This window comes from Engraulis encrasicolus, chromosome 13 (genome assembly GCF_034702125.1).
Source record: "Engraulis encrasicolus isolate BLACKSEA-1 chromosome 13, IST_EnEncr_1.0, whole genome shotgun sequence".
NCBI lineage: Eukaryota > Metazoa > Chordata > Actinopteri > Clupeiformes > Engraulidae > Engraulis > Engraulis encrasicolus.
In genome coordinates, this window is record NC_085869.1 from 46,514,542 (window position 1) to 46,534,825 (window position 20,284).

Here is a 20,284-nt window from a genome sequence, read left to right on the forward strand (position 1 = left end):
CACGGGCACCTCAGGGAGGGATGGCTCTCCCGCAGCACTAAGAGAGAAAAACGTTCTAGCCAACCAACCAGCCAACCAACCGAGCAAGACAACGAGCAAGTGAGAGAGAGAGAGAGAGAGAGAGAGAGAGAGAGAGAGAGAGAGAGAGAGAGAGAGAGAGAGAGAACCAGGGGAAGTGAGCGAGAGAGGAGAAGAGAGAGAGAAAGAGAGAGAGAGAAACACTGCTCTAGGTTATTCATCGATTGACTATTCAAATCCCAACATATGCTGCCCAGTTTATTCTCCTCTGCACGCAGAGAAATGCTCCATTTCCTCATCCCCTCCATGAAGCTTCCTGCACTGAGTTGGAGTCAACTCGCATACGATGTAAATCAGATTTAAAAAAGTGATGGAGGAGAAAGAGTGGGAGACTGGGAGAGAGAGAGAGAGAGAGGGAGAGAGAGAGAGAGAGAGAGAGAGAGAGAGAGAGAGAGAGAGAGAGAGAGAGAGAGAGAACATAAAATGTAAATGGAGCTTAAGCACATGTGGTATGTGTGGGCTGTTGCCTGCATTAAACCCCTATCTACCACAAGGAAGAGCCGGCCTTTCCAGAAGAGTGTGTTTGCGTTTGTGTGTGTGTGCGTTTCTATGTACGAGCATAGGCAGTCTATGAACGTGTGTGTGTGTGTTTGGGAATTGTGTTGGTGTGGATGGGAGGTAATTTTATTAGTTTGTGGGATGGATGATTTAAAAAAAAGAATGATGATGATATGGATTTGAACTGCTTCAAAATATTAAACTGCCCTTATTCTGCTTCAGTTGAATTGTCTTCGGCAAACACTGTGCTGCTGAACTATATAACCGACTTCTAACAAAAGATGTTTGCACTGAGGTTTGTAACAAGTGTAAATTAGGTGGGATACTGAGAGAAGAAAGTACTTCTGATGCCAAGGCATTATGCAGTACGCTACTTAAAAATGTGTGAATAAATAACCGCTACAGCAGAAACAAACTGTATTTACAAAATATACCGCTGTTGTTGCCAGAGATCTTACATTTACATCTCACCACATGCACCTTTCTACCACACACACACGCACGCACGCATCCACACACTTTAAGTTATTCTGAGTGTGTGTTTTGATGGGTCAGACCTCCTCCTGCACTTACTTCTGTCATCTCTTTGCTCTTCTCCATGCCATTGATCAAATCAAACAGCCGTCAGTCAGTCAGTCTCCTCTCTGAGCTGTCTGTCTGTCTGCCTGCCTGTCTGTATGTCTGTCTGTGGCTCTGTTCTGTCTCCTGGACGTCCAGCCAGTAGAGTACAGGACCTCCCTGCCTGCTGCCCGCCTGCCTGCCTGTCTCTCTGCCGCTCGGCACCCTGGGAGAGCTCCACCCTGCTGGGCCACACCCGCTGGCCAAACTGGGGGAAGAGGGAGTGGGGGAGTAGTGGAGGGGAGAGAGAGAGAGAGAGAGTGAGAGAGAGAGAGAGAGAGAGAGAGAGAGAGAGAGAGAGAGAGAGAGAGAGAGAGAGAGAGAGAGAGAGAGAAAGAAAAAATATTTAAACAGGAAAAAGGGACGTAAGAAGGAGAGAGAGGGGGAACATAATGGAAGTAATTAAAAGTATGGAACAAACAAAGGAGAGAGAGAGAGAGATAGAGAGAGAGAGAGAGAGAGAGAGAGAGAGAGAGAGAGAGAGAGAGAGAGAGAGAGAGAGATGCCTTTATTTTATGGGTGATTGAGGGATGAGAGATAGAGAGATACAGAGAGAGAGAGATAGAGAGTGAGAGAAAGAGGCAGAAAAAAATGTGTGTGTGAGAGGGAACAGCCTTTCCCTGCTCTATGGCATGTCACACATGGGGCTCCCTCCTGAGTGCCACCGCTGAGCGAGTCTCAGTGCCCAATACTGCCTCCCCCACGCCTGACACACACGCGCACATACATGCACACACACACAGAGCTTCCTCTATGTCAGACAAACACATGCACGCACACATGCACATGCATACACACACACGCACACGCACACGCACACGCACACGCACACACACGCTGTTGCCTCCTCCATGCCTGACACGCACACACAGGAACATACAGACACGCATGCACAGACGCACACCCACATGGATCTCTCTCTCTCTCACACACACACACAAACACAACCTACACAGACCACACACACACACACACACACACACACACACACACACACACACACACACACACACACACACACACACACACACACACACACACACACACACACACACACCTGTGCCTGTAGGCCAGATTGAGGAGGGCTGTAGAGAGAGCAGGAGTCGAGTCAAGAGGGCAGTGATCTCTGCCACACCTCTTAGAGAGTTGTCTTCCCCTCCACACACACACGCACACACACACACACACGCACACACATACATCCAACACACACACATTCAACACACACACACTCGCGCGTGTGCACACACACACACACACTCTCTCTCTCTAACACACACACACACACACACATGCGCGCTTGTGCACACACACACACACTCTCTCTCTCTCTAACACACACACACACACACACACACACACACACACACACACACACACACACACACACACACACACACACACACACACACACACACACACACACACACACACACAACATGGTACTCATGTGAGGTCTAAAGCCCTGGCATTATGCAGACTTGAAATTCAGAGCTGCCCCTCTGTGCTGTGCTGGCCTGTTTTGTTCATGTTGAAAACTTGCAGCAAAAAAGACGACAGATAAAACGGCTGCTTCGTAAATATGATTCGAGAATGATAATCTTTGCTATAATTTAAATACACTACCTTTCGTGTGGAGACCATTGAACAATTCCTGGGAAGGGAAGAGTAAACGGCTTTTCACTGATATTGTCTGTGGATTCCCTTCTGACCAGGCCTTTGGGCCCCGGTACAGATGCACTGCTTTCTCCAAACAGTCAGTTACATGTCTAACCCCAAGAACTGAGAATGAAGGAACGAGCTTGGAGGAGGTAACACAGGGCAAAATGCCACCTTAGAAACTCAGCTGCTTTCCTGGTGCCTTCCCCCTCCTGGACACGTACACAGACACAGACACACGCACCCAGGAATGCACACGCACACGCACACGCACACGCACACACACACACACACACACACACACAGACACACACACACACACAGACACACACACACACACACCACAACACACACACTTGACACCTGATTTGCTGGGTAATGCTGCAGGGCAGTGCCCAGGCACCCTTTCACTGACGGGGGGTGATCGGGCGGCTAGAGAAGGCTGGTGCCACAGTCCCTGGCATGCCAAAACACTCGCCCACACCTCTGCTCTCTCTGCATTTCTGTCTCTCTCTCTCCCTGCATCGTTTTTTTTTTCTTTCTCTCCGTCTTTCCCTTTCTTTCTTACCCTCTTTCTCTCTCTCTCTCTTTTGTGCTTTCTTTCTCTCTCCACTACGTCTTGCTGTCCTCTCTCTATCTCTCTCTCTTTCTCTCTCTGTCTATCTCTTTCTTTTTCTCTCTCTCTCTCTCTCTTTCTCTCTCTCTCTCTGTCTATCTCTTTCTTTTTCTCTCTCTCAAGGTCAAATATCTTGAGACGTAGACAGGCTGCTTTGAAGGTGTGTACTGCTCCGCGCTGAGGAGACAATGACAGCCTTCCCACTGCCAGCCTAAAACAACAACAGCGGTTGGTTGGTTGGCTGGCTGGCTGGCTGCGACGGGCGACAACGCTGCTCCACGACGTGACGCGTAAAGGAGGGAAGGCAGGCAGGCAGGCAGGCAGACGCACACGCACACAGCATAACAAGGCTTTGTTGTCTGCCTACCTGACCACCACATGTCCAATGACATACCCAGTTTTTTTGTTTTGGTTATTGGTGGTGTTCATTAAGCTGCACACCAATTAAGAATAAAAAATAACGTCTAGCCCATGACGGCAGGCTTATGTGGTTTTATTAACGGTTTTAATATTTAATAATAAAGCAGCAGTGGGTTTGCTGCTGCGTTTCAAATTAAACGTATTCTTTTTTTTAAAATACTGTTTTATTAAAACTATTCAGTAGGCTATTTAATGTATGGTGTAGAGTGGTGATATTTACAGTAACCCCAAAAGGGCAAGTACACTTATTCATTCATTTTAAATGAATAATCTGTATAATGATATTATAAAAGCAAAGTGTGAAGTGATTAACGGTGCAATAACATTTGCAATTGTGGCCCATTACATACTTATCTGTACCACTACTGATGCGTAGTATAGATGGTCATTTTCATTAAGTCACTTACTTCTCATTAGCTTACTTACTTAAAAACAAAACTATATGATAGTCATACATTTTTTGACAATTCATATAGGCCTATGCATAAAAAAATCCAACTGTAATATTTACTGTCATGGGACAGCATAAGCTGTTTGAAACAGCAGATTCCTGTGCAAAATAATGTATTAATAAACATATAATGAAATAATCACAGAATATTATAATCAGATGTGGTTAGACAGGAGAGAATCCTAACCGTAGTGATCTAGTGTAGTAACACGTCTTCTAGGGTGAACATAACCAAACTGGAGTTTTTCCACGTTTACGACTTCAAACAATTGCTCAGAAATCACTACATGGTTGAGGGCAATGCGTATGTCAAGCCTAATATAATGCTGACTGACCCAGGTAGAGATTTGCTCATAGAGAGTGGGAAATGCTAAGGGTATCACATGTCAACAATTACAGCACAGCATTCTGGGTAGTTTTAGTGTTTTCATCCTCGGCAAGGGGATACACAGCGCTGTAGTGTACACCACCTTTCATCATTAATTTAATATCGACTTCTGACATCAGCAGAGGTGATCCTGGGTTGTATCAACAGCTGGGGCAGAGCAAGTCACTACTTTTCACTGAAGGGTGGCTTTTCGCTTTTATTTTTTGTCACCATGACCTGCATTTTTTTAAAAGCCTGTTAAATTAAATTATATTCTATTACACTTACCAGAAGCTTGTTAAGGAAGAGGTTTATTTTATTTTATTTCTTTTCCATGTACGTCCTATAACACAGTGTGCATAAAGCACCAGCTACACCTATTGGCATCCTCCTCCTCCTTCTTCTCCTGTGTCTCTCTCAATAACATCACATGCTCCCCACCTGATTCATGCACGATTCCATTCCAGCTGTCTGTACATTTAGTACGAAATTATCAGTGGTATTTATTAAACATGCCAGTTTGTGTGTTTTTATTTATTTATTTAAATCCCAATGCCTTTGGACTTTCCTATTTGATGTGATGTTTTGATTATCTTTGATATTCATTTATCGTTTCCCTTCAAATAGTATGTTATGCTAAAAACATTATTGGATGTACTATGTGTTCTTTATAAAAAATACCTGAACACGATTCAGTCATTAAGTCGCCACATTTGAATGAAGGAAAACATCCTGGTCCTAATTGAGGCATTCAGTAATGAGAGACTAAATGAAATGCATGATGTGACAGCCACACAGCACAGAAGCTACTCCCCAAAGTGCTTCAAAAAGGAGAGAGACAGAGAGAGAGAGAGAGAGAGAGAGAGAGAGAGAGAGAGAGAGAGAGAGAGAGAGAGAGAGAGAGACAGAGAGAGAGACAGAGAGAAAGAGAGAGAGAACTCGCACAAAGACAATGTGGACTTCTTTGCCTTTTGAGACTGCATGACTCTCCCGTGGCACCACTGAGAATTACATCCAGTAATTGATTATTAAAACGAGAAATTGCAAAGCACATCCATTATTTGATGAGTGAAAGTGTTATCCGTGTAATTAACAAAGCTGGATACTCACCATTCTCTTGTTCCAAGACCTTTGTATCAAATAAAAAAAGAAAGAAAGAGAAAAGGAGACAGAAAGAGACAGAGAGAGAGAGAGAGAAAAAGAGGGATATTTGGGGTTAGCATACAATTGAGAGAGCCAGCACTGAAACAGCAATTAGCCTGGACATAATTTATCAGAAAAAGTCCACTCTGTGGAGAATGAATCCCACGTGGCCCTGAAAGGTGAATTTTAATGGCTTGCGGTTTGGACTGTTTTTTAATCTTAGCACTGACTACACAAGACAAATATAAATATATAATATAATTATACACTGGCTGGCAGACCTCTTTTGTTTTTCTTTAGCATAATTGCATAATTAGACCACCACGACTTACAACAAAAAATGTATTTGTAGATGTATTCAGTAAGAACATTTCTTTATATATATTTTATCTTTTTTTCCCCCACAAAGAGAAATGTAAGGCAGTAGTATGGTGTGCATTTTACTAGGCAGTGTGAGGTAGGCTACCTTGAAGCATACAGAATTACAGGACCTTGGTGCCTATTGAGCCTCAGATCCATATTTGTTCTTCACATCTTTCTTTAGTAGTTACACACCGACATAAAATGTATGACTCTGACCAAGGGTACAGCACAAGTACAGTCAAACATTCACATTGTGCCACAATAAATCACTGGCAGCCTCATTCTTACAGCAGTTTCTTAAAAAAAAAAAAAAAAAATGTGTGTGTGTGTGGGGGGGGGGGGGTCACTGTCATATGTAAATCAATTGCGGATAAAGACGATAGCATAATATGACAAACAATTATAGCCTACCACCAGTAGCGATGCCTTGCTCAGGCACATCAGCATTAGGCATTTTACACAGTCATGCTACCCTAAAAATGAAATCGGTTTCCTGACTCGAGATGTTGATAACCTTTCAACATCTATCTTTGACAAAGAGTTAAGTACTGCGGCATGGTGTAGGCCTACAGTATGGAGATGCACATAATGAATGCAAATATTAAATCCTGTCAGCCAAGTGAGTGGGATACACCTGCTGAAGAGGCGATCTGTCTCAAATTAGTCTCACAGGCCTGTCGCTTAAACATGGTCAGAGTTCAGACACCACTCTCCCTGCTTAAATATGCCAGATATTAAGTTTTACTTCTTATCATTGTCCACGCCCTGTTCCCTGTAAATACTGTAGACATGCACTTTTTTGCTATTACGTCTTGGAGTATTTGTAAGACACAGGAAATAGTTCATCATGTCCTCCCTATAACCTCTATCAGTTCTGCTTACCTCAGTCGCGACGTTTGTCCTTCCCTTTGGGGCAAAATTGGCATTAAAACGCGGAATTAGCAGTGACAATGCTCAGATGTGCCTCAAGGGCTCGGCTGACCCTTAGGCCAAAGAACATTCAAGAGCCGTTCTTCAGAGAATATGCCAGTGTATGGACTGTCAGCCAGAAGCAAGAGTCTGACTAGGCCTTACGCACAGGCTCAGGTGCACTCGACACCACGCGCCCTCATGGCCAACAACAACATACACTGGACGGTGAATCTGCTTGACCAGTTGATGCTGTTAAGCGATAGAATTTGTGCATTTCAGCGAGACAGCCGCCCGATGTGGGACGGGTAGGCCTATCCATAGGCGGTTTGGAGAAGGATTTCGTTAGCCGCGAGTCAAGCTGTCTGCCGCTCTCGCGCGCCGCGCTCTCTCTCACTCACAGAAACATTTTCGTCCTGCAGCCAGATGAGGGATACATCCAAGAGAGCATTTACACGTCAGGCCCTGGAAGCAGGAATGTGTTTAAGACTTCAGTACGCTCGACCATCTCCCTTGGTTGTAGTGTGGTGTGTGTGCGTCTGCCTTTTACTCTGTTTTATGTCTTGCAGAAAATTGACTGAGTGGGTTATTGTCCAGAATACTTTGGAATGGTGGTTACCGCTCTCTCTGTCAGTGTGTGGGCTATCCGAGATTGTTTTTAAACACATGGAAATATAATGCTTACAGTTAAGTGTCCTTCATTTAATATATTCACAGTCCAACTAGGCTATAGTTATCGCATATGCTGTCAAGCTGCACAAAAAAAGAGAAAAGCACTGCATCAGATCAATTGGGCTGGGTCAAATTCATTAATTGGCCATCGTAAAATTGATCCTCTCCTCAATGAGCAAACTCCACATTGTCTTTTCAGGTGTCCAAATACATGTCAGTGTTTACAAATCACTATAAATCCATTAAACATGCAAATGGTACCACCTCATTACTCCTAACCAAATAGGCTAGCATGTACAATACAATCAGGCCTATTGATGCTAAACAATTAGATTAAAGACGAAACAGCAGACTTATTTGGGAGTAACCTGAAAAATTATCGCACATTCGTCGTCAGTAATTGCTTGGCTGGTGAAGTTTATGAGAATCTGAGAAGCTCATGTCTGCCATCTAGCGGCCATAGCAAGAAAAAAAGATCACCTCGATTTTCATTTAACACAACCTTCACCAACAGTTATTTTGTGTAGAAGACCTAGGGCACGCTGAAAGGTGCGATGCATGCTTGTTCCATGTAATAATTATAAGTAAACATTGCGATAATGATAGTACTGTGTTACTGTCATTGAAGAAAACAATATTAGTAAAAAGACATTTTCATTTTTAATCAGCCAGATTACTCTCTAGGCTAATGTAGGACAGGTGATTACTTCAATTAACTGGACTGGAGGTTGTTTTGTCCACAAAATGCTGCTGAATCAGATGATAACTCAATTAAATATCTGTTAACATGTAAACTCCTCCAAAAGAAAAAAAAAAACAAAGGAAAAGAAACGATAAACCCTTGTCAAAACAAAAACCCAAATGCTTCATTAAAATTGGGCTTTCTTCATGAGTGACACTGACAAAAACACATGAAGAGACAGAGAATGACTTCATGAAGACATAAATTATATATACATGGTCGTTTCACATACACTACACTAGTTCGGCCCAGCGACAAAGACCAGGGTAGGTAGAAGCAGAGGCAAAGGACAGAAAGTGATTCTCCACACATCGCCATGAAAAGTATAACTATTACAGTCATTGTGACTCAAATGGAACTGTTACCAGTGTTTAACTACAGTGCAATTAACAGCGTGGACTAATACCATTTCATTGTGATTAACTTTCAAAAGATGTAAAACATTTTTATATAAACTTGAGTTCACTGAGCAACTATACAACTAAACAGGTAAGAATTATAAAACTGGACTTTAACAGTGCAAATTAGCATTGATTGATGATGCAGTCCATATTCTTCCACTTGACATTTTGAAAGCACTGTTTTTTTCTCCATTATTCGTATCTTGCGTACACCTGCCAGTTTTCTGAAAATGCATTTATTTAATTTCATGTCTGTATCTGACTGTTAAAAGTACATTGGTCAAATGGTCATGTGTATTCTCTTTTGTCATCTCTTCTTTTTTAAACATAAAACACACCCATCATAGTTGAACAAGAATCCCTGTGTCATTGTATTTTTTTTTTTACTTTTTTTTCTTTTCTTTTTTCTTTCAGCTATATTTCAGGCCGTAACCTGAACAGTCCACATCATTGTTTTTTTTTTCATCTATGATCATGACCTCACCATCCATTTTATACTGAAAATCAGTTGAAGTACATTGTCAGTCTGCATTATACAACCTAAAAAACAAAAACAAAAAAACAATTTCGATGTACAACAATTCTAGCATAGTAACTGATAATCAATCAATGGATGGTATCATAATATTTTTTTTTTCTTCGTCTTCTTCTTCTGCCTCGACGTTGGAATCTCTAAAATGTAAACCACATTACTGTATGCTACGTATACAAACATCATTATTCAAGGGGGGTGCAGTGTCGGTCGGTCTCGACTTATAATGCAATGGATACATTCCAGATTTTGTGTACAGTTATCACGTCTGCACCATCCAGTATGTGCATCATTATATAGCATCTCTTACACCTGCTGGTGGGAGGCCACTTCAACAGTCAACGTCCAGCTTATACTGTACATACTGTACGCATACATGAACAGCATGCACTTGAAATGCATTCTCACCTGGAAACCACACATCTCAACAATGAGCAAATAAAAACAAACAAACAAACATATCACATATTTATAAAATACCTGAATATCTTGTCACTTGATTAAAAATGAACGAGTGAGTGAGAGAGAAAGAGAGAGGGAGATGAAGAGATAGAGAGGAGAGATAGAGACATTTTTTTTAAACCCACAATTGTGGGAAAAAAGGACTGTGGCTTGCACCGCTGTACACTTTTAAAAACCTCCCGAAATCCTCTCCAACCTGATTTTGTGATAGTTTCCCCTGACAAAAAAATAATCAAAACAAAAACCTTTTCTTTTACACTTCCTCTTTTGTGCACATTGATTTATGGCTATACCATAGAGCGTCTTCAATCCTGGCCTCAAAATTCACACGGTCACACACGGACCATCGCAGCAGATGATCAATTAGAGTCACATCATCGCTACCATAGATTGAGAGACAGACTCATTCTCAAACGAGATCTTTTAGCTAGGGGGGTAGCCATGTCCACGTCACTAATTCAAACAGTTTGGACTTTATATACAGTACAGTACGTCGTCAACTGCACCACATGGGCTGTGCTCTACCCACGACCACCCCACGCCCCCCACCCTGCTCCACTCCTCATCCACCCCACCCCACACACACATCCTTCAAGCTTGTCAATTGTTTTCACCCCACATCTCTCGGTAGGTGGTGCCCGCTGTAACACCATGCCTGTACACTTCTAGACACTTGTCGGTAGGTCCATTCACCACTCAACTTATTGCGAAAAAAAAAGAAAGAAAACAGAAAACGAAAACAAACTTCGAAACCCAACAGCCAATCCCGCCATTTTTGTTTTCTTTTCTTACTACAGCTTTTTGTATCATGTGCCCTTTTAGAAAAAAAATAGAGAGGTCGCACTTGTTCATAGCTTTATAGCCAAAGCGGTGTGTGTGTGTGTGTGTGTGTGTGTGTGTGTGTGTGTGTGTGTGTGTGTGTGTGTGTGTGTGTGTGTGTGTGTGTGTGTGTGTGTGTGTGTGTGTGTGTGTGTGTGTGTGTGTATGTATTCTGTATTTGTAATCTGTGTTTCTGTCGTGCATGATGTTGTGGTGGAGGTGTTCAGTTTTGCCGTGGACGTCTTATTGTGATCAGTGGTTGCGGTGGCTGATGTCACTGCACTGGCATCTCTGTGTGCTGGTGCCAGGTGTCCAATGTCCTCCTGTCCGTCCAGATCCAAGGCACAGGATGCTGAGGACTGTCAACCTCCTCTATCCACACCCACCCCACTCCTCCACCAAGAGCCCGCCACGGGGCACTCATTCTCTCCACAATACAACACACCTCAACCCACCCCAGTCCAGCCAGGCCAATTCTGCTCCACTCAAGCCCTCTCCTCTCCTCCACCTCCACCTCCACCTCCACCTCCACCTCCACCTTCCACAGTAGGGATGGTTGGTACAGTACGCTGGGGTTGGGTGGGTAATGGGATATGGAGTGGGAGTGACTGAGGTGGAGGGGGCCTTCCACCCCTATCCAGCCAGGACACCCTACTCCCCTTCTCCTCCATCACATGCCTCTCCCTCTCTTCTCTACCCCAGCGCCTAGTTTGGAGATGGCTGGGGTTGAGTGAAGAGAATGAGGAGTTAGATGAAGTGGGAGTGAAGTTGAAGTGGAAGGGCCCCCATCCTCTACCTATCCACCCAGTCCTTCCTCCTCCACCCTCCGTCACAGGCCTCTCCCTACTCCCAGCCTCTAGTGTGCTGGTACATGGGGCAGGGTTGGACGCTGGGAGATTGGGGGAGTGGGAGTGAGGAGAGTCGGGGAGAGAGAGACCCAGTGGGCAGGTCTGGTGGTGGTAAGGTAAGGGTGGTAAGGGTGGTGGTGGTGGTGTTGGTGGTGTGGATCATCAGAGGGTGCTTTTGCCACAGTGGTGCCTGAGCTTGCAGGGTAGCACCCCCCGGTTGAGCTGGTAGAACTCCACCAGCTGGATGAGGTCTCCGAAGCGCGTGTGGCCCTCGTCCAGGCTGTAGAAGAGCTCGCCCTCATCCTCCACCTGCAACACCCAAACACACACACGCGTTACATGACATTACATTACATTACATGACATTACATTACATTAGGCAGATGCTTTTATGTATGCACACACGCACTATACACACACTCATTCACAAACACACACACATGCACGCACGCACGCACGCACGCACGCACGCACGCACGCACGCACACACACACACACACCACACACACACACACACACACACACACACACACGCGCACCCACAAACATACACACGCGCGCGCGCACACACACACGCACACACACGCACACGCACCCATGCACCCACAAACACACACGTACAAAGTATGCAAATACATCAGCGGAGAGTAATATGCACACAAACAGTTTAACACATGAGCACAACTAAAAGATTCATGAATATACACATGTGCATATGAAGAGCTCTTTTCCAAAACGCTATATCCACCATTTTTGACTTTTTGCATTTTAATATTGGAATTGACTGTTAAGAGGTCCTATCATCTATGTGCGAATTCTTGCCATTCAAATGTTTTGAGAACATACTTTAAAACCTCTATAAACATGCATTTGCAATGCATTTCAATGGAATGCCCAATATAAAAAATGTCAATTTCCCAACATTCTACAAACCCTTACTCCGATGAAGTTGGGACGTTTGATAAACAGTGAATAAAATCAAAATGCTATCATTTTCAAAACATTCAATCTATTCATTAGATGGAGAATAGTGAAAAGACAACATATTAAGTGTTAAAACCGAGAAAAAATATTGTTTTGGGGGACATATGTACTCATTTCTAATTTGATAAATCCAACACGTCTCAAAACAGTTGGGACGGGGACAATAAATGGCAGCAAATGTCGAGGAAGACTAAAAACAAAACAAAAGACAACACTTAACAGTTAAATACATTAACCGATGAGATGATTTTATATAAAAAACAGTGTTAATTCCTATCTTGGACATGATTTCACCAGCTTAAATGGTGGGTGTATTCCTTGTCATGTTTTGCAATGTTTTCCTTTCTGTAGTGCTTACAGTGTGACAGGTCTTGACCAAAAACCCACCATTTTATCACCTGCTGGTCCTTATGATGGAGCCAAACTGTTAAAACATAGTAGAGAATGCAATTTGACCTTACTATGTGGCAGTAATCGAAGATCTCCCTTCAAAATATAATGCATGAGAGGCTTTTCATGCTGTTTAAAACCCATTTATACCATTCAACAATGTATTTAACTCTACAGATGAGTGAGAACATCTTAACCAATGCACTACTGCACCCGCATGCCATCATGGAGGCTGACTTTTGAAGCTAGCACTAACACAAGTTGGATGGTCCATTTTCACTGTAGCACAGGATGTGCAATGCTCTATTATTGTCAAAAAGAATGGATTTCTACAGCTTCTGCTGACTTCTGTAAGCAAAGGACAGTTTCCCATGTCTTCTGGGTCTATTTCAAGTGAGCTCAGGTGCTTAGGAGAATGTTACACCCCTGTATCATTTTCATGCATTAAGCATTCTTAATATGGTCAATTTTCAATAGCTCTAATTCCTGGAGTGCTAGAGTGAGACTACAGCCAATATATATTTCATGATGTCATGAACCTACACAATGATTTTATTAACAAAAATATGTCTTATATACACTCAATCATGGTAAATCAAAGGGAATTCAAAAATGTATGTAATAACTATGGTAATTATTCCCTTTGCATCTTTAATTCTGAGTGACTCAGCCTCTCTGTGATGATCTTATACCTGGACACCTATATTGTCCGTCAGTACAATTCATTTTGAAATGTTCTTATTTGTTGTTTTATCTTATTTGGATGTTTACTAAATTTCACTGATCCCCGTCCCAACTCTTTTGAGACGTGTTGGATTTATCAAATTAGAAATGAGTACATATGTCCCCCAAAACAATATTTTTTTCTCGGTTTTAACACTTAATATGTTGTCTTTTCACTATTCTCCATCTAATGAATAGATTAAATGTTTTGAAAATGATAGCATTTTGATTTTATTCACTGTTTACCAAACATCCCAACTTCATCGGAGTTGGGGTTTGTATAAAATGGATATATCTCATTTTGGAAAAGAGCTCTTCATATGTACACTTGAACATTTCTTATATTTACAAGTGCACACAGATGCGAATACAAAAATAAGCGCTCCCTCATAAGTAACAAATGCATATATTTACACGAGGACAGATGCACTTCCACCCATACACACATGCATGTGCACACACGCACGCACGCACACACGCACGCACGCACGCACGCACGCACGCACGCACACACGCACGCACGCACGCACGCACACAGGGCCGCACACAGGGCCACTGACAGCTTTCGCTGGGCCCAGGACAAAATTATCTGACAGGGCCCCCAACCCAATACATACAATGTAATGGGTACCCAATTCTGGGCCCCCTATCTCCCTGGGCCCGGGACAACATACCCGTTTGTGCCCCCTTGTCGGCGGGCCTGCACGCACACACACACACACACACACACACACACACACACACACACACACACACACAGATTAACACCAGCAGGCATCCTTTGAACAGTCAATGTTACACTCACAGGGGGGCAGTAAACACACAGAAAACCATACACAGAAACACACAGCGAGAGAGAGAGAGAGAGAGAGAGAGAGAGAGAGAGAGAGAGAGAGGAAGAGGCAGAGACATAGAGAGAGAGACACACATAGAGACAGAGAGAGGGAGAGAGAGAGACATAGACACAGAGAGAGAGACACACATAGAGACAGAGCGAGGGAGAGAGAGAGAGAGAGAGAGAGAGAGAGACATAAACAGAGAGAGAGAGAGACATGTAGACGGCCATATTGTGGGCCGCGATACTCACAGGTAGAATCTGAAAGTGTTTGATTCTCTGCATGTGGCACAGTGACAGGACAAATGTCTTGGGGTTGCTTTGGCTGTCCCTTAAAAGGAAAACCCTGCCGGCACAAGAGAGGAGAGAGAGAGTGAGAGAGAGATATCACACAGCCATTCAGCATCGGTTACCTCTCCCCTACGCACACACACACACGCACACACACACACGCACAGAGACACACTTTCGTTCATACATGCACGTACGCACGCACGCACGCACGCACGCACGCACGCACCCACACTCAGACACACACAAAACCCCCTCCTCAGCTGGACACCTAATTCTCTGTTCTCAGCTTGGGGTTTTCTGGGAGGTGGAGAGCAAGAGAGAGAAAGAGAGACAGAGAGAGAGAGAGAGAGATTGTCTGAGAGAGAGAGAGAGAAAGAGAAAGAGAGAGGGGGGGAGAGAGAGAGAGTGAGTGTGAGAGAGAGATAGAGAGAGAGAGAGAGAGAGAGAGAGAGAGAGAGAGAGAGAGAGAGAGAGAGAGAGAGAGAGAGAGAGTCTGAGAGAGAGAGAGAGAGAGAGAGAGAGAGAGAGAGAGAGAGAGAGAGAGAGAGAGAGAGAGAGAGATGGTATCGTCAGGTCTCCTGCTGGCCCCTAAACACAGGGGCTCTTTCATCTGCTCCAGGGCCTTACGTAATCTAACTGCAGCACAGCACAAGTGGCCAGGCTGCAGCGCTGCGGAAACTAGCGCCACTAGCTGCCGTCCTCCAAACTATACTCCCCATTCTGCGTATGTCTGGCTTACACCTTACGGTACCTCTGGAACCCTACTGTCCTCAAAGGAAATAATTACACTTGATGGAGGATTGAGCGTCTGAAACGTTGTGCCATAAAATACAGTCTAGTGTTACTATCCTCACCATCCTCACAAGCAGTCTATAAGACACAAGCACACACACACATACTGTATACCACACACACACACACACACACACACACACACACACACACACACACACACACACACACACACACACACACACACACACACACACACACACACACACACACACACACACACACACACACACACACACACACACACACACACACACACACACACACACACACACACAGTGACATGGTCATGTACTGTATACACAAATACACACTCATAAGCAAACCCAGACACACACGCATGAACACTCCCCATAGCAACAGACAGTGGGGAGGGGAGGAGGGAAAAAAATGTGCCATGTGAATAACAAGACCCGTGACATGAGGTTTGTGTAAAGCAAGATGACAAGCAGAAGATGGTGGTAAATTTGTCCACGAGCTGGGCCCGAAATAGACTTGGAAACCCTATACCATTGCATGTTCCACAAGCACACACACCTACACACACACAGCTTGGCTATTTTTGGGTTGCGCCCTACCCCCACCTCCACCCCCCCTCACGCTGTGTGGATTTATGTTTCATCGCGGTCGCCATCGCATCAGCAATGTCTGACACCCTGGCTATCGCACCCATAACATCTTGAAACATTGATATCCCATGACTAAACAGCCGTCCCCGAGAGAGCCGTGTAAATATCACATCACGCGACACGCGAGGCATACTAATCATGCATTGCATAGACTACTGTACAGGGAGGGCCTGGAATGAAACGGGATGTCTTTCTTTGAAATGACCACATCTCATCAATCACTGAGGTATAGAGCGGTTAGTAAGAGAGCTTGCTCAGTGATATGATTAGTTATGGCGATGCATGCAATGGCTGTAGCAATTCTAAAAACTGACATTTGTATCGGAATTCTGCCAGTGACAAGTTCAGATCCCGTTTGACTAAAACTAATGCTAGCGAACAAGCGCTAATGTCTATTGTGCCAATGATTGAGGAAATATCATCACACGAAAAAAAGTGATGCAGTGTTTTGTCCACTCTGTAAGCTGCCTCACTCTCTCACCAGAACAACCATGAAGAGTAAGTGAGGGTTTGATTGATTGAGTGTAGGGAGTTACTGAATCAGTGTGTGTGTGTGTGCGCGTACATGCGTGTGTGTGTGTGTGTGTGTGTGTGTGTGTGTGTGTGTGTGTGTGTGTGTGTGTGTGTGTGTGTGTGTGTGTGTGTGTGTGTGTGTGTGTGTGTGTGTGTGTGTCTGGGTTTCTGTGTATCTTTCTATTTGTGTGTGTGCGTGCGTGTGTGTGTGTGTGTGTGTGTGTGTGTGTGTGTGTGTGTGTGTGTGTGTGTGTGTGTGTGTGTGTGTGTGTGTGTGTGTGTGTGTGTGTGTGTGTGTGTGTGTGTGTGTGTGTGCTCATACCCATCGATAAGGCCCTGCTGTGAGATCAGGCGGTGGGCTTCTTCCCTCGATAGCTTGCTGTGGAACCAGGGCTGGGCAAGGTGGAGAGCTGATGACAAAGCACAGGACACTCAGAGTTACCAGACATTTGGGTTGAAACGTGTGTGTGTGTGTGTGTGTGTGTGTGTGTGTGTGTGTGTGTGTGTGTGTGTGTGTGTGTGTGTGTGTGTGTGTGTGTGTGTGTGTGTGTGTGTGTGTGTGTGTGTGTGTGTGTGTGTGTGTGTTTGTGTGTGTGTGTGTCAATGAAAATGATAACTGACACTGTGCATTTGGAATTGATTACAATTCCTTGATTTGTCAATAGCTTGCCTAGGCACAGCCAAAGCAGTGAGTCCTGTTGCAATGCCCAAAGCTCATGCACTCACAATGTAACATGCACAATAGCATATTACACATGCAGGGCTGGACTGGGGGAGAAATAGGGCACTTTTGGCTCAAATATATAATAAATAATACAGTATAATAAATATATATTAAATATATATATACACATTTTTTTGTACATTTCTGAAAATAGGGGCCCACGAGGGTGCAGGGCCCACCAGGAAATGCCCGGTATGGAAGATTGTACACATATATACAGTACATTGAATACAGTCACACAACTATATGGCAAGACAAAAACCTTTCACCTTTCGATCTCAATAAAAATTTGTCACAAAAAAGCAATGGTTACACAGTGTTTCTTTCAGTAGAGAGAGGTACTTGAGTTCTGTTTGCCCCTCTAGACTGCTATTTACTGTACAATGTCTCAGTGAATGGACACAGTTCAGTATATCACATTATGACCCCAACAGAGATGTGACAAAGTCAAGGTTACTTGATTACTCATCGACATTGATTCTGTCATTTCAAATGTATTTTCGGATCTGTGAGTACTTAAAGTAGCACCTCATTAAAATGTCAGACAAGTGGTTTCCACAATCACCTGAAAGGATTTGACAACAACAACAAAATCACACCTTCGCAGACGCGTATGGCGAAGCTCCAGATGAATGTTCGTGGAGCAAGGCGGAACCCATTCATCTGGAGAGAGTCAGGACTCAATATAAGAATTCTCTAGCAGTATTCACTGTTCACTGTAAGAGAATATTCACTCTCAACAGTACTTATTGATCCATTTAAGAGAGCCTCTATAGACTGAAATGTTTGGATGTGGTCTTTTAAGGTCTTTTAAGGTCTTTCGTGTGCCATTTCATGATCTTTCCTATCAAGGTGACAGTTTCAGATTTCAGCAGCCTTGTTTTGACGGTTTTGGTTTGTTTCGCTGTGGCTGTTGTGATTTCATCTTCTGACAACTAGAGTGGATTCTACTAGTATTGTCAGCTAAATCATTTTTATATGTTTTTTTTCCCCACACATAACACATCCTCCTACGGCTGATCATATCAATGCAGATTTTAGTTAAAAAATGTGTGGCGCACGCACGCACGCACGCACGCACGCACGCACGCACGCACACACACACACACACACACTTTTGCTATCTAGTCATATCCTGAACAGTTTTCAATAAACAATGTAGTAGGCCTATGTGCACCATTATTTAGTGTCTTAAGATTTCAGATAGGCGGCACATGGCATAACCTAATCAGATTGAAATTCCTCTTTTTAATGGGGCAGAGACTGTCACATTTCGGGGATCCCCAGATCACAGGAGAATTTCCAAGAAGACCAATGCAGAGTGAGCGCTGGTTTGGCTTTACAGTTGTCCTTTTCCTGGTTGCTGGTATTTCGGCAAGGCGAAAGTCGTATTTTTTTTATTATTATTATTTTTAAAGCACAATGTACAGATATTTCATTCTCTATCAAATATTGCATGACAATGTAGCCTATTGGGAAATAAACAGATTTAAACGTACAAAAACACTGAAAGTCTCAAGTCTTATTCTTCACATGGAGAATCGAGCATAATGCCAGTTGTATTTCCTGCATACTTTACAACAATTAAATCTACCCAGCTTGTTAGCTGCATTAGGGCAATTATGACGACTGACATACAAAGGAGGCCAAATGCTGACACTATCAACACATCTGACTAACTTTGTTTTCTGTGAGATCAAAACGATAAAAAAATCCTTCCCCAGGGACATCTTATTAAAATATTTTCGAAGTCACAATACGTACAATTCTTACTGACATGTGTGATAACTACATATATACTTTTTGTATTGTTTTAGACTTTAGAAGTAGATTCAACTAATCTAATCTCTGCTTTCTCACTATGCTTCTTCACAATAACAGGGGAACAACACACTCTCTTAGGTTTTGCACTAATTCATATCAATGTTTTTTTGCGGAACATTCCTTTTAAGTGCTCTAATGAAATTTGCACTCTTGTCTGCAGCTCCAGTCAAGGCTGTGTGTGTCTGCCTAAATGAATTACACTTAATCAGGAGATGTCATGTTTTTTCTCCTATATGCTTCTAGGTGTTATAGCTCTAGGTGTAAATGTTAAGGTGAGAATGTGATACAGTATTGCAGTGATTTCCAAACTTTATTTCCTGCAACCTCCTTTTGAATCCAAGAATATTTCTGCGATCCCACCCCCATTTTCCAAACGCTAAACCGTTTGTGTTCAAAAATATTGCAAAATTTTAATTTGAAACTCGCAAGAAATATTTATCAAATAAACATACAACGGAACATTTTTACTAATCAATTAATGTAGTAACTACATTAAGAAAGCATACGTCTACTTAAGGTTTTAGGCAAACAATCCCTTTCTTGGCTCCCCCCCTGTGTTACCTTTGTGACACCCCTTTGGGTCCCAACCCCTAGGTGGGGAACCACTGCAGTAATATATTACATCATTAAAAACTTAGAAAGCTTCTTCCTTTATTTGTAGAATTCAGAAGCCTGATGATGCAGTTTGCAAATGTGTGCATTGCAAAATTTTCAAGTTCAACTTTCACTGCCTGCATTTCAACTCCAGCTTTTCCAATGCTGATAGTAGGGTAACTTTATTGATCCCCGGAGGTAAATTATTCTTTCCTGAATGGAGGCGGTAATGTCTTGCTGTGCACATGTTTATTAACACTTTTTTGTGATCAGAATAGATGTAGGCCCATCATCCGATCTGCTCCGAATAGTGGTAGTTACAAATGCCATGCTATTTGGACAGCCTATCGTCCGCAAAATTGTCCATGGAGGCTGAATTGTGAG

General features: G+C 43.3%; 1 protein-coding gene across 3 annotated transcripts in view; it reads right to left on the bottom strand.

Moving 5' to 3' along the window:
• Positions 1-10,511: 10,511 nt before the first annotated feature.
• The window catches only part of grb14 (growth factor receptor-bound protein 14), a 110,663-nt gene continuing 100,890 nt past the window's right edge, over positions 10,512-20,284 (bottom strand). For all 3 annotated transcript variants that reach the window (XM_063214060.1, XM_063214062.1, XM_063214061.1), the window contains 3 exons: positions 17,081-17,168; positions 14,783-14,876; positions 10,512-11,907 (listed from right to left, as the gene is read on the bottom strand). In XM_063214060.1, coding sequence (XP_063070130.1) covers positions 11,761-11,907; positions 14,783-14,876; positions 17,081-17,168 — 329 coding nt within the window. In that variant the 3' untranslated portion in view covers positions 10,512-11,760. The remainder of the gene's footprint in view (positions 11,908-14,782; positions 14,877-17,080; positions 17,169-20,284) is intronic.